Genomic DNA, 16,359 nt, shown 5'->3' with positions numbered 1-16,359 from the left:
TAAACCAAACACTATGGTTATTAAACTCTTTGATGTTGGAGATACTAAATATTTGTTTGTAGTTTGCTCTATCCTTTGTAAGTTCCAAACCTTCACTAAACTTTTCTTTACCGCAATTTGAGAAACACTTCCAATAACTTCAAACTTATTTATATACAAGTGTTAAGCTGGTTGGTGGAAGGGGTTTCCCAAATCAGAAGCTTCCCTTTTCCACTTTTAATAAGTACATCAACCTTTAACTGTAGAAAATTTTTGAACTTTAACTTTATGCCGCTTCGAGTTACTTTGCTGAGTTAAGGTCACAAACCTTTAACTCTAGAAAGCATTTGAAGTTTAAGTTCATGCCATTTTAAGTAACTTTTCTGAGTTAAAATCACAACCTTTAACCCTAGAAAGCACTCGAACTTTAAGTTCAGGCCGCTCTAAGCTACTTTTCTGAGTTAAGGTCACAACCTGTACCTCTAGAAAGCAATTGAACTTTAAGTTTATGTCGTTTTAACCTTTAACTCTAGAAAGCAATTGAACTTTAAGTTCACGCCCTTTAAATTTACTTTTCTGAGTTAAAGTTACATGGTCGTGAGAGTTACAACAAAGCGCTTAAAGGCAAAATTAAAGGAGAGTGAGCTTCACACTTTCAACTCACTCACATAACAGTTATACGTAGTAAAAGCTCAACGCCACCTCAGGGAGCAACAACATTATGATTTTGACAGCTGAACAGCTGATGCACTCCCAAAGAGCGCACATATACAAACAACAAGGACTGCAGGCGAACAATTACAACAATAAAAAAGCTCAGCAAATACGTAAAAGTCAAAATTATGACACAAAAAAGTAAGCGAGTTCTTTGAAATCAGTACAACTTTACATACCTTCATTAGGCCACCGAGCGCCTTTGTTTGTTTGCACTATGTTTTGAACTTTTACACGCTTGCGGGCGCTTGCAGCCGAGCGGTTCACAGCGTACGACGACAGTTGTGAGAGTTGTGGCATTGGTGTCGGTGTCATGCAGTGACGTGACGCACTCAAAGCAAGACAAGGGCCGCAGATAACACCAACAGAAGTCACTGTTGCTGTACAACGTCAACACGAACGACGGCGAACACTTTGACGCGCTCTCTATTTCCATTCTTTCACTTACTTTATTACGCGGACGTGCGGGTGTTTACGGTGGTTTTTTTTTTTTTTGTTCGACTCGCTTTTCCTTTGTCTTTTGACCATGTTCAGGTTGATTTGTGGCTAAAGCTGCTTTGTGCTGGCAGCGAATGTGGCACGCTCGTGACAAGCGAACAAAATAACAATGGCGAAAAAGGCGAGTGATTAAAAATTACTCATATGCCTTTGGGGAAGAAGTGAACTAAAGACTTTTTTGTGTGAATTAGAAAAAAAATAGAAGTAAGCAAAGGGGCAGAAGTGAATAACCTTAAGAAAAATATTATTGAAAGCACACGTCTGCTTAGTGCGCGCACAAAAGTAGGCAGTGAAAATGGCAGGCAGCGACATTGATTAGCGTTTATTTCCAGTGTTTTCAGTGTTTGGCTCAAGCTTTGTTGTGCCACCACAATAATGTGTGTCTAAGTGTTTGTGTTAGTATGTAAAGCAATTAGCTATAAGTGCTATGAAAATGGCAAAAACTTAACAAACAACGCCTGAAAACTTCTTTTCCCTAAACATATGCAATACTTGATGCATACTTTGCGGCGCTTAACAACATTGAACCACCACGAAATCCTTGACCTGAACCAATGCCGACGCAGTAACTGAAACAACAAAACCAAAGCATATCGACGGCAACCAGACAAGTTCATGTAACACCAGCAACAACAACAAGAACAGAAACATTAGCACAACTGTTATAACAATAACAAAGGCGGAAGTAGCAACTACAAATTACACTAACAAAAACTAATAAGTGCACTAATGTCTAAAGCAAAGTTCGCCATCAAAATATATAGATTTCCTGCTAAAGACATCCCGCAGCTGGGAAAACTGCACACATTCCCATGCAAATGGATGCCTGTCGGCAGCGGCTCCGTGTTTGCTGCTCTGTACGTCGCAAAGTTAAGGCACACAGCGCTTACATAAAAGATAATAACGGCAAATTAAGTGCAACACAGCCAACGAACGCAGCCATAAACCGTACAACAACACTAGCAACAACAGCAATAACAACTGCACTAAGTTTAGCGCTTAAGCCAGCAACAAAAGCGCACAGCAGCCACAACAGCGCGTCAGCTGTGTGTCGCCCGACAAGCTCAGCGTATGCGTGTGGAGGACCACAGCGGCCAACGGAGGTGAAATCTGTGCAACGCCAGTGCAAGTGCAGCACACAAGCACAGCTGGCACTGGTGGCTGTAAACGTTTGCGCTTGCAATTACAGCCGCGGAGCAGGAACTAGCGCCCGCGCGCACCTGACAGCCATACGCTTCACTTTGATCCAGCTTTACCACGTGTTTGTTGCTGTTGGTGTAGCCTTAACGGTATTGCTACAACGTTGCTGTGTTGGCAAGGCGAAAGTTAGTCCCAAGCCCGCACAAACGCATTTACCGTTAGCCAATTCATTGCGGCTGGTTGCTGGAAAATCCTATTGGCCGCAAAATCTCCACACGCCGACAATGGGCTCATGTTTCGGGCGCTGCGTGTCGAAGGATGCTAATGGCGGCGGTGTGGCCTCCACCGCAACATCCTGTTTGTGGTAAGTGACGCGCGTTCGCGCTTAATTAAAATGTAATTGCGACGGCGGGGTGAGTTTCAGTATCATGAGTGTGTATGGGAAGTCGAAAACTTCCACAATACAACGCACACCCTCTCACACACACGCATATCACTCTCATTTTTCTATGCCGCTATGTACACGCCAAATTGGTAGTTAATTAAATTTGATCTAATTTAGCAGAAGTTGCGTTATACACACACATACACAGCACACCCACGTTTCTCATACAGCTTCACGCGCATATTGACATGGATACCTGTTTTAATAGAAATTTTTAAATAAAAGCACTCAGCAACATTAAAATAACCAAAAAAAAGTTTAAGTGTAGGCGAATATTGTTTCTCATGTATTATTTATATATTAGGGTGGACCAAAAAACATATTTCCACTTAGAGTTCGTGAATTTTTTTTCCGAAATGACAAAAAACTAGAAATGTATTAGAAACTATAAGATTTTTCACAAATAAAAACAGTTTGTATACAATAACTTGCTTTTGTTCAGTCAGTTTGTATGGTAGCTATATGCTAAAGTATTCTGATCTGCATAATTTATTCAAATACAAGTACTATTACCTCGGTAAAAAATCTGTGCCAAATTTCGTGAAAATATTTTCTATAATAAAAAAGATCTTCATACCGAGAACTGATGTTGATCATTACGTTTGTGTGGCAGCTATATGCTATAGTAGGCCGATCTGAACCATTTGTTCGGAGATGATAGTGTTGCTTTGGTAAATAATTCATGTAAAATTTCGAGAAAGTTCTCTAATAAAAAAGTTTCCCATACTTTACCATTAGTTTGATCGGTCGTTTTGTATGGCAGCCATACGCTGTAGTGGGCCGATCTAAACAATTTCTTCGGAGATTAAAATAGGAAAATAGCCCCTACCAAATTTCGTAAAGACATCTCTTCAAACAAAAAAATTGTTAATACAAGGAATTGAGTTTGATCGGTCAGCTCGTACGACAGCTATATGCTATAGTTATCCAAAGAGGACGGTTCTGACAAATTAGCAGCTTCTTGGAGAGAAAAGAACGTATGCATAATTGCAGATCGATATCTCAAAACCGGAGGGACTGGTTCGCATATATACAGACGGATGGCGGGACAGACGAAGGGACTGATGGATATGACTAAATCGACTCAGTTCTTCACGCTGATTCTCTATATAGATACATACCTTATAGAGCCTCCAACGTTTCTGTCTACATATATGTAACAAACTTCGCGGCAATCTCAATAAACCCAGTTCAGGTTGTAAAAAGATTCTGATAAGGTTTGAGTTCTTAATATTAATATTAACAGATGGCACATTGTGATTTTTGATTTTCCATTTATGTTTAGGTTAGATGGCTGATCTAAAGAGATAGCACGTGGACTGTTATATGTAGTCCTTTGTGAAGCCTTAGAAATAAGAACTCTTGTGTTCGAACTTATAAATTAGCAGAATGCTTAGTTACCAATACAAATTTCCATTTTCGCCAGTTCGGTGGATGTCTAAAGATATGCGCTCCCAAGTGTGTAGGTCTTGACCTCCCTAGGGAGAGATTAGCATTATTGAAGGCAAAGAGATCACTAGATTTCTTGCGATCGATCTTGGGCCAAAAGGTTTTGTGACTTCACATGTATCAAGGATGGCGCAACGCTGGCCAAGTTTCTTCGAAGTCCAGCTATCTAGTAGTGGAACATAAGAGGATACTGGAGCACCGACCCGCTCCCATTCTACCGATAGCGATTCTAGGGTGGCTTTCCTCGCTAGCTCATCAGCTTTGCAATTTCCTGCAACTCCGCTATGGCCTGCCACTCATACTAGTCTTATCGCAAAAACATTAGATGCTATTGATAGCGAGGTTAGGCACTTCTTGACCAATCCTGAACGCACTGTTATTGAGTTCAAGTCTAGTATCGCCGCTCTGCTATCTGAGTGGTTACTCCGCTAAAGGAGGCTGCACTCCGGAGCAGTAAATCTACTACTTTAATAGCTGCAACCTCGGCAGCAATAGTCAGAAAATCTGAAACTGGAGTTGATAGAGAGCTGCTGACAGTAAATCCCTCCACCACCGTTCGCCGCAAGCTTTGATCCATCCGTAAAGAAGCTCACTGCGTCTCTCGTCCAGCGGCTTACCATGGTTGGAGTGGACCTTAGTGCACCACTTATGCTGGCGAGCGCCGCCAGTTGAATGCTTTCAAGAGTCTTTGCAAGTGTGGTCTTTTCTAGAGGTCTCCACATAAAGACTCCATAGAAGATAATAGGCTTGACTATGGAGTCGTAGAGCCACAGGACCACATTCGGTGAGAAACCCCACCTTTTGTCAATTGCTCCTCTACAGCAGCATAAGGTAATCGATGCCTGTTTTGCTCTCTCTCCGAAATTCTGCTACCATTAAAGCTTCCTATCCAGGATGTGCCATAGATATTTCACTATATTCGCCGATTGCAGACGGGTGTCTTCCATTTGCGGCAGCGGTGCCACCGAGATCTTGTATATTCTAGTAAATAAAACCATCTTTTATTTGAGTTGATGGCAAGACCACTGCCTGCCGAGATACTCATGTAGCAACTCGAACACGGTGCAGTACGGAACGGGAACTCCACCTTGGAGAATTTCAATCACTCTGTCGCACAGAAGAATGAAAATGAGGACTTTGAGGTTTGAATCAACTCCAAGATTTTCAATAAGTTTTGCTATTTTTCATTTATTTTTTAAAAAAGTAATGCCTCAAAATTAATGAATAATAAAAACTTGTTTTTTAGGCTTACCCTATAATGAAGTATTTATGTATAAAGCACATATATATTTATATTTGTGTTCGTATGTTCACAGCATCTCTTCCTTGGCAGTAAGGTAATATGAGTAACTGCTCTCCACATCCCATGATTGCCTGATTGCTTTCGCATCACTTGCCATTCCACGTAACTCGCCTCAATACTCATCACTTTGTGATTTGTCTGTTTTCTTTTACGCAAGTGAAATTTATTCAACGCCTTCGCCTGCAGCATCCACTTAGATACCTCCTAGCAGCTCCTCGTACATTCATTGTATGACCTTCTAGTATCACATTTCTATTTGAATCACTTCACTAGAGCTTTTTTTCATATATCTATGTATGTACGACAGTAAGCATATTAGGGATGTGGCTTTTTGCAGGAAAATATTTGTCATGTGACTTATATCTTCATTTCCTGCATCTCCCAATAGAGCACTGGACCTGGGTTGGTTTCTGCCAAGTCACTTCGTCAGGCTGTCTAAGTAGAAATGTTTCACAATACATGGTTACTTCTTGGAGACTTTCCAATTTTAACGTTTTCACCCAATTTGAATTTAACCTTATTCGATCTTGTAGATTTTGTGCGCTAGTTAGAAACACAGACCGGGCGCTTAGTAGAAAGTGACGTCTTTTGCTGACTAAACACATAGTAGTAGCAGATTACTCGTACCTCGAATTCTGTGGACAATACCATTGACGCACTGAGAGCATATGCTATCGTGGCTACAACATGAGTCCGCCAACTGGCATGAGCGGTTATTGAATATCGCAAAAGAACTCACCATGTCGCTGAAGGGACTATGGATTTATGATGAATTCATTGGACACCAAAACCTCTCTGGAACTATCCCCTCTGCCGCTGGACGCTATAGGAGTGCTTATTGATTATTCCCAGCTGACCCTAATATCTAAAAAGCTTTCACTATCAGCAACCCTACTCGATATGACTCATTTCGCTAAATTCTCCACTTTCCACAATCGGCAAGACCCTATGATATCAATCTTTTGCACAAAAAATGCAATAAGGAAGCAATGAATAACTGTTTTTACTGAAGCTTTGGCGAAGGTATGGAAATGCTATCTTTTGAGTGATTACATATTCGAACTTTACTGTTATTCTCTTGTCAAGGAATCACACGTCTGAAGTGCACTGCACTACAACTCGGATATACCGAGATCTCAAAGTACCAAATTGTAATGGAACCTCTCAAATCTAGTCTTCTCCTTCTTTATTGACGTAGTCGCCGCTTACGAGGTTCCCAAATCTAGTAGATCCGATTTTTCTCGCTTTCTGTTTCAAATATATTATTCGCGACAATGTAATTCACCCCTAATGTTCACTGTGCCAAGTTTGTAAATATGTATGCACTTAGTAAAGACAACGTATTGCCCTCTTATCACAACCTCCACTCAGTGTCTTTCACTGGCTTTCTTTAATGTGTCTGTCTTGCTTCATAAAATAAAGTAAACTCTCTTTTATAGATATTCTTACTCATGCCACGCATACAACTTAATTAGACTGTGGTAATTTCAAATGCACTCAAAGGCATCTTTAAGCAGCAACATTGTGAATTAACGTCTGTGATAAAATTCTTGGCACTTCGGCTTTTGATGGGAACCAAAATATTTCTTTTATTAAATTATGTTGGTTTAAAGCTTTGTTCGATATTACAAAGCGGTTCAGTTATTTCATCTGTAAGGTTGTGTTAATTGGAATGAGGTTTTAACGACTGTTTATGGTTCTAAAAGTTTTACGTTCGTAGAACTTAGCTTTAATATTGGATCCGTTTATAGCAGACGGCCCTAGCCGTAAGCCTTAGAGACTTAATCATGAATTACTATCGATACACTCTTGAAAAAAATGAGAGAACCTTATTGTTCACATGCACCATCATTACTTGGGTTTCCCATGCTAACTTTCAATAGAAGCTGTACGAATCGATCCACTGGTATTAACTCGTTAACGGTATTCAGAAGGAAGCCCATGAGCTCTCTAATTATAACTATACAGCTGACTCCGCAGCCGTTGTACTGCATGAAATTATGTGTTTTGAAATGTAAAGAAAGTTAAATTTATCATTTAATTTTTGTTTTTTTTTTTTCATTGTAACGCAGCTTGATAAACAACATTTTTTGGTTTCTGTTCCGGTGTACAGAAAAGATGGTTTTCCAACTCATGAGCACGCCACGGCCGTGTGAAAAACATAACATTTCCAAATTTATGCCTCACACTATGCGACTATCCTTAGGTGATTCTCATCTCACATGCAATTTTCACTGGAAACGAAATACGTGAACTGAAATGGGAAATCGTTAGAACTCAAAGGAATTCGTAGAATCAAGCATTCTGCCCCTTGTATTCGATAGGTGCGTCACAATCAGTCGGGTTGAATTACACAGTTTCGGGGCATGATGACTGCGAAACATAATAACGACCGATCTTACTTTGAGACGCAAATGAAGCGGTGGCATACCAAGTCTGTCCAAAGAATTTAGAAATACCACTGGATAGTTCACGGCGCCGTCTTCATTGTCAAGACGATCGATCGATTTGTATGAGCGCAAGTCTCCCGGAATTTGACTTTGAATCTTCCAGTTTAAGTCAACAACATCGGTATTTTTGGCAGCTAACATTGCGCTTGCATTTAAGAAATCGTAGTTACGATAATTTGGCCAATGTCCGAACATTTGTGATGAGTTCATCTTTCGTGAATTGACAAAGGGAAGATGGAATTGATATCGAACCACCGGAAGTATCAACCGAAATTCTACCATTTCCAATTTTTAGCGAAGGCCATGTAAAATGTCTTCGGCAATGACTTTTTTGTTCGTATCCCATATTTGACGCGGATTTGAAGGCTGATATGTCGAAATGATTATCGCGAAAAGTGTGCGATCCTCATTTGTATTCGAAGTAGCTATCGCATCGTCCATCATTTGATTCCAGTGATTAACATATTCAAGCAATTGTAATTGCTGGCTTGCTTCTCAAAAAGTTGCACACACCGCACCATTCACAGTAAGCAATGACTCAAATAAAGTTAAACCGCGTACATTAATCAATAGCAAACGAAGGTAGAAGCAGTCGTCGTCTACTGGTTGGTCTTGCTTTCTGCGCAACTATTTCTTCGACGGTTCATTTCATATATTATATCAGGGTATTTTCGAATAGAGCAACGTTCTCGTAAACGGATCACTGACGAAAGTTGAGAAAAAACTCGGCAATGTTAATTTTGTTGCTGGCAGTGTTTCCACTGGCTGTACTGTATGCTTTGAGTTGAAATACACAATAATATAAACACATAAACAACATGGTTTGAATTTGGTTAACATTTTCATTAATGTTTAAAATGAAAAAAGTTGTTGTAGTGACATAACTACAATAGTTGGACATATGCTACCGCGAGTTTTTTGTAGACATTATGGTGTTCCTCAATATTGTTGTATATTATTTTGTTCTATCGCTAATAGTTTCGGCAGCGCATTCGACGAAAGACATTTTAAGACTCATTTTTCTACACCTTCGGTGACATTGCTCAAATTTTACCAAGGATCCCTATTTTTTTTCAAAATGAAATGTAGCCTATGTCAATTTGGAAGAATGTAGCATTATATTGGCGAAAGAATTTTTTAAATCGGCCCAGTACTTTTTGAGCCTATTCATTACAAATATACAAACATACAAAAATAGGTACAAATCTTTCCTCTTTATAATATTAGTGTAGATTTATAAGGTCTTCCTTTTGTTCAAGGATAGGGTAGCAGATCATTCAACAGACTTTACAGTCCTCAACAGTCGACCCTGGAATATACCCAGAGACCTCATTATGTGTTCATATTAACGCTGGAAAACAATATTTGAAAATATGCAATCATTATTTGGTTTCCAGATGTAGTATAATCATTAACAGTATTCATAGGTTTCCTATTGAACTCTTCAACTGTTAGTCAGAATAATGAGAATTTCTCCTCTGGGGACCCAGATAGGATCATATATGGTTCCATAATTATAACTATTTTCAGTTGGTCGTCACAACTTCTCGGAAACTTTTTTTCGTTTTTCAGCTTAGTTTCTGTGAAAAAGTTCATGAAATGTCCATGTACGGTTCCCAATACAGTCAGTTCTACGTATCCGAATCGAACCCGGATAAAAATCTAGCCACAGGCTGTTAATCCTACAAAATATCGAAAATTATTTGAAATTCACTTAATATGTATACCCATAAGTTCTCTCAAACCAATATTATCAATTTGGGATAAAGACAATAAAAACCCGATGAAACGGGTTGCCTGAGAGCAAAACGGTAGATGGAAAGTACACAAAATTCCTATGGGAACTCGATAGAAGAGACTGTAGAAACTGAGAAACTGAGAATACTAACTGGTCACCAACCAAAGCTGGTCTATGCGTGGCTTATTGGCCTACGAGATTAACCTAATCTATCAGAACTGAAGTAATGTGTCCAGAACCCAAATTACAAAACATGAATCCACATCCACAAAGTTTGGTTTCCACGGAATCGAACTCGAGTACTGCATTTCTCCAATCCGAAACTGAGCGCAGCCGATCATCCCACTCAACGCTTATGGCAAGATTCCCTAAAGCTTTGAATAAATCAAAACTTACTGCCAGAGCTAGATACAATTCTTAATTGGGTCACTGCCTGCGAATGCTCTTAGCCAACCACAAGCCGCACGCTGCCATGCGCTTGCAGCGAAGAGCAGACACAATGGATTTTTGGCACTCTGCGTAGGATAGTGAACGGCCGCGCGGCGACCGCACGAACCTTGCCTTAAAATAAACACATAAATAGCTTTTATCTCGACAGAGAGACACACACACAGACACAAAAAACAAAAACCGCACCAAGTGCATCTTCAACCACAATCCGATGAGACACACTTGAGCTGCATATGAAATGCCTAAACAGGCGCAGATTTACTCGACTGCCAAGTCGCTGAGTTAAAGGGGGCGGAGGAGTGGGGAAGTTAGATGGCGAGCATACAGATGTTTTATGCTGTGCTGTGCAAATACTCAAGGGTTCAGTGGCCTAAAAGTATACTGCAAGTGGCAAAGCCATGCAACATGTTTTGCCGTTGTGGCGCAACAAGCGGTTGAGGGTAGAGGAGCTGGCAACAGCGGTGCTCATTAACTGCTTTGTTTGGCAGCGAAGCGTGTTTAGTGCTATCATTGCAACCCCGTTTCGTTGGCAAACGTCATAACATATGCCTTATTTCCATTAATACATGACTGCACACAGACAAACAAATACGAGTGCGCACGATTGCAATTGTGTGTATGTGTGTGTGTGTGTGTATTGATGGCGATTTTTATTTGTTTTCACCTCTTCAACGCGTGCTATGCATTCATTGTTAAGCAGTGTGTTGTCTACTTATAGGCGTCGGCGGCAACATGCAACAGATGAACAAGAAGCGGAACTCGTGTCGAATGCGAGCGACAAATGCCCGAGAGAGAATTTTATATATCGCATTATTAAATTCAAAACGAAGGTGAGCGTGAAAGTGTGCAAAGCAAAATAATGAAATATTAAAAATAAAATTTTATCATTGCCTGCAACGGCATCTTCTCATTCTATTTTAGCAAAAGCGGCCACAGTTTATTGACAAGTTCTGGGAGCAACAGGATATGCAATACACGAAATTACCCAATAGAAATGGAACCGAAGGGTAAGAAAATATATTCGAATCTGGATTTTGTTATTTTATTTTCGGTGTTCCATCGATTGTTTTGTGTTTTAGTTGGTAAAGCAGGATGTTGTAATTCTTGAAACAACATTCAAGTCGAAAGACCTATAGTTATAGGATTATACTTTCATTGAAACAGTTTTGAGTTGTTTCTTGCCGAACATACTAAATCCTTAATCTATAGACAAAGAATTGAGTTGTATAAGTCCTTAATTTCCAATTTTCAGATATATAAAGGGTGTTTTTTTAGACAAGTGGTTTTCAAGAAAAGACAAAACGCATATAATTTAATGCTATGACCAAGACTTACCTTTATTAAATGATGATCCTAGTAGGGGTCCTTTTTTCAATAGCCTTTTTTTTGATAGATCACGCGTGGGTCGTGTCAAGCATTATATAACAGCCATAGCTGAGAGTGTATACAAACACTTGGCGCATTTTTCGTCGATATCTTAAGTTGAAAACATACAAAATATAGTTTTAGCAAGAACTGGAGCCGCTCGACCTTTCCAAGCGACATTGCAACTGACATTGCTTCGCTCTATGGGCTCTTGAAAAGAGCAAAGAAGGTCCAACGTTTTTGAGCCAAATTTTGTTCACGAATGAGGCGCATTTCTGGCTCAATGGGTGTATAAACAAACAAAATTACCGCATTTGGGACAAAAACAAACTAGAGGAGATTCAAAAGCTGCCATTTCATCTATAAAAAATAATGGTTTAGTGTGGTTTGTGGGCCGGTATAATCATCCCTCCATATTTCTGCAAAAATGATTCCGGTAAGAACGTCATGATAACAGAATAGTTTATGCCTGTAATTAAAGCTCTTGATCTCGACGACATTTAGCGCCAACAAGACGGCACCGCTTCTGTCACAATGCATCAAACACTGGATTTATTGAGAGAACACTTCAGTGAGCAGGCCGCATTTTGGCCGGTCGAGTGGTCACCAAAATCGTGTAGTATCACATCGTTAAACTTTTTTCTGTGGGTCCTTTTTAATGTCTAAGGTCTATGCAGACAATCCCGATTCGATTCAGGCTTTGGGCCAAAAGATCACGAGTCTCATTCTCCAGTTACCAGTCGAAATGCTCGAACGAGTTATCGAAAATTGTTTTGTTTATTAACGTTAAACCAAACCAAATGTTAAACCAAAAGAGAGCTTCGCTGAATAAAAATTTCTTTTGAAATTCGGGATCTGCGGCCATCTCATTTTGGGCCCATTCACAAACCGATTCATGGTCGTTCGGCTTTAATACTTACACGAGTTGGATTATGGAAACCCTTAAACCAAGATCCTTCCGCAAATTAGATGGGCATAGCGCCATTCGTAGCTTGCAATGGCGGATAGACTTGTTCGGGTCTTCTTCGATACTCTGCTCTACAGTAGCAGGATGCGCATTATCCACTAGAGCAAACGTGGTACGAGCCCCAACCATCACTGCTCGAATTACCGACTATGTCGGGTGATCATGTCAACCGGATATTGGAAGTAGCGCGCAATGCCTCGTGCAAACTGAACCAATATTTTGATAATAAATTTACGCGATTTGCCATCGTTGTTAAGGAGTGAGTTTGTTTATTATGAAATGTGAAACCAAACTGAGTTACATATATGGCAACGAGCTACTATATATGTATCTCAGGTTTATAAAACATGTTCCCAAGTTTCTATTGTGGTTACAGCTCCACCAGCGATTGCGTTTTTGAAATAATGATTTTTCTACAGTTTCCTAACTGAACAGAAGCTCAGGATTATGTCTGTGAGTCTTTAAATAGTGGTCCGTAGCAAGTACTTCATCCTTTTGCTCTCAATCCGGTTGGTTTGGTCTTATGAGTCAGTCTCCTTGACTAAAACTAAATGTATCACCTCTTCTTATTCTTACACGTGTAAATTAAAAACCACTTCTCGACGAAAATATGGGAAAAAGAGGAATAATGTGTAGACATTTTCATAAAGGAATTTTTTTAGTAACTGTGTATTCTTCTTAACACTTTTTCCATTTTTAAATATTCTTATTCCCCTCAGGCTCTCCGACATTCAGCTTCAGAACCTCGACGTACACAATTTACTCAGCAACGCCATTCTCGCCAAGGAGTCAGCGCTCAATTACTGCCTGACCGAAGCTCAATACGCCGCGGCCAGCTCGCGCGCCAGTTCCTCGCTCGATCTGGAATGGGAGCATGAGTACGCACACATGCGACAACTCTATCAGCCGCCACCGCACACGCATCGCAGCACGCAATCCCTACTGCAAGCCAGCACACTCAACAGCAACAACAACCTCGCGCAATATACCAACGGCAACAACACACCGTTACATCACCTACACACGCTCAACAATAACCACCACACGCTGGATCTGAGCAAACGTAGCCACACTTACGACAATCACCCGCTGCACGTGCACCTCAACAACTCATGGCAATACCTAAGCAACGACGATGAGCAGCTCAACTCATTAGCTTCATACTCACAATCGCTGTCGCTACCGCATGCGCCACTAAACGCCGCAGCAATGGCGCTGGCGACGGCCAAAGCAGTTGAGCGCGGTGAGCAGCGCATGCGCACGCGTCGTGTGGCGCCACCGCCGATCAACGAACGACGTAACAGTTCCTTTACGCGCACATCTTCGTCGCACAACTCATGGTCGCACATCTCGACGCCGGAGTCGCTCGAGTGGGATCAGGATGAGGAGCAGCAGCGGCAGCTGCGTGTGGAGGACGACAATTTGGATGACGAGACGCTCGAGCTGCTGCATCAGATTGAGCAGTTGAAGAACCGCGTGTTAGACGAAACCGGCGATGGACTCTACGATCGCGGTCTGGTAGCTGCGGCGGAGAGCGAAGCGAGCGAGGGCGTACAATTTATGATCGGTGAACAGTACAGTGCAGAGGATGGACGCAAAGATATCAGTTGATCAGCTGCACGCGGCTTGCGGTTCATAAGAGGAATTTGAGGTGGAGTTAGGTTGGCAGAATATATCAATTATTGATTGGAATGTACTGTATAATCAAGTGCCTAGACTAAAGTATCATTATATATTACAAATAATATTTAATTACAGTTACTGTTAATGTTAGTCTAAAAGCTATTACACACGGTCATGGCAATCAAGTTTTGTTAGTGAGGGCCTACGTTTCGGCTTGATTGTGCTGAAGTGTTTAAAATATAGGGTATGCCTGAAACAGCTGTCCGCAGTGCTAGGTTCACAACTGTCAGAATCCAGCCGTAATATTTTCCTCAAATATGGGATAGATCGATTTTATCATACCACATATTTATGTTCTACTTCCCATCCCATCCAGTCTTTAGACTTTTACTAACTAAATGAGCAGTTTATAATGAATAGAACTTAATATACATTATAAGCTTCTCGTTGGGTTCATTTACGATCTTACAACTTATAAACAAGCCTGCTGTTATGAACCCATAACTCTCGATTTCTTTTTTTTTGTTCCCCCAAGTGACTTTAGAATGCACATATCGGTTGATAATTGCAAACCTATTGCAAAAATGGTTGAATTCTAAAAGCAAATTGCCATGACCGTTGTGGCTCATATGAGTGTTATCGAAAATTAATTAAGTACGAACGTTATGGAATCCAAAGTCGAGGTATAAATGTGTACGCAGTTAATATATTTAATAAATGTTTGTAGTTGTAACGCAACATAGTGTTGCGAAGACTTCCAAGGCAAATAATAATGTTGAAATTTAGAAAGCATAAGATAAGCGGTTACTTTTTTAGAGTCGAAGCATAGTATGTAACTTGCACCATTAAAATAATTTTATTGGATTTTGTTGATCATGTATATAAGTATACCGGTTTTTGTGAAATGAAATACTAATTTTGAATAGGAGATAAAAAATCATTATCATTATCATTTAACACATTTTGGCCACTTTTTGTTCGTATTTTGAAGCAAATCAATCAGACATTCAATGTTCGACTTCTGCGTAGGAACCGAAAAGCTGCTCAGCCAATGCGGGTTCCATCGATGAAAACAAATGGTTATCGGAAGGGGCCAAGTCTGGTGAATACGGCGGGTAGAGTAGCAGCTCCCAGCCAAGTAACGGATTTTTCAATAAGAGCGCTACAAAACCGGTTTTGGATACCAATGAAATTCTTTATTTCTCTGAAAGTAAATTCTATGCCATTATGTACGGAACTCGATTTCTTTTGCATTAGCCTCCACGGGCACGCTTGTCCAGACGCTGAATCCAATTTTCGACGCTTTTCAAGCGTAAATCGGCCGATACCGCTACAATTTCATGTTCGATATTAGTACGAAATTCATCAATTGTCGCTGGCTTGTTGGCATAGACCATAGCCCCACAGGAAATAGTCTAACGGCGTCACATCGCACGACCGAGGAGGCCAATTGACTGGACCATTTGGTGAGAAAACATGTTCCCCAAACTTGGTTTTCAATAAATCGTTTGTGAAATTCACTGTCTCGCTGGCGGTGCAGTCCTGTTAGAACCACATGAAATTTTTGTGGCATAACAGCGGCTTCAAGCCAGTTTTCCATTTATGGAATTTTCACTCGCCGAACATGATCCTTTATCCTTATACATTTTACGAATTCCTAAAAAGAGCTTCACCAGCTTAAATCGAAAGTTCTTTCGATTGTTTTTCAACCTTTCACGCGACATTCTAGAACTGTCGTTAAGTTATAAAACCCATTTCAGTATACTATACATAGCCGCAATTTTTCATGGTTCTATAAAGCCTTTGGGTTTCGAAACGATGAATGAGTGTTATTGGCAACACTCTCCTTTGACAAGCCCACTGAACTTTGATATTCAGCTTTTGGAGGATCTTAACCTCTACCTCTACTTTCTTTTGTTTTCAAACAAGATGTAGCCTATTTTGTTATAAAAAAAACAGTTTTTAGACTGACAATTATAAATTTAAAGACATCAGTAAGAGTTTCTTATGTATGGATCTCTCTAAAATTAACTATTATTTTTATCCACGACCGGAGTTTAGGATCATGTGCACGAGAAAACAAACATGTAAAGATACATTTTAAACAAGAAGTACTCCGCAGACCCTAAAATACTAGACCATATCCCATTTTATAGATTTGTAAAGTACCGTTAAACACTAATAGTTAACAAAAAACGAAACTACTACATATGTAATAAAACAAAACAAACGCGTGAA

General features: G+C 40.2%; 1 protein-coding gene across 1 annotated transcript; it reads left to right on the top strand.

The window, feature by feature from the left end:
- The first annotated feature begins 996 nt into the window (after positions 1-996).
- Positions 997-16,351, top strand: LOC120769503. The gene is made up of 4 exons (XM_040096535.1): positions 997-2,695; positions 10,885-10,996; positions 11,088-11,173; positions 13,218-16,351. Exons 1-4 carry the CDS (start codon positions 2,004-2,006, stop codon positions 14,107-14,109), a joined length of 1,782 nt encoding a protein of 593 aa, XP_039952469.1. The 5' UTR covers positions 997-2,003; the 3' UTR covers positions 14,110-16,351.
- Positions 16,352-16,359: the final 8 nt, after the last annotated feature.

The sequence above is a fragment of the Bactrocera tryoni genome, chromosome 2 (genome assembly GCF_016617805.1).
Source record: "Bactrocera tryoni isolate S06 chromosome 2, CSIRO_BtryS06_freeze2, whole genome shotgun sequence".
NCBI lineage: Eukaryota > Metazoa > Arthropoda > Insecta > Diptera > Tephritidae > Bactrocera > Bactrocera tryoni.
The sequence above is the reverse complement of the archived record's forward strand: the minus strand, read 5'-3'. Positions and strand labels throughout refer to the sequence as shown.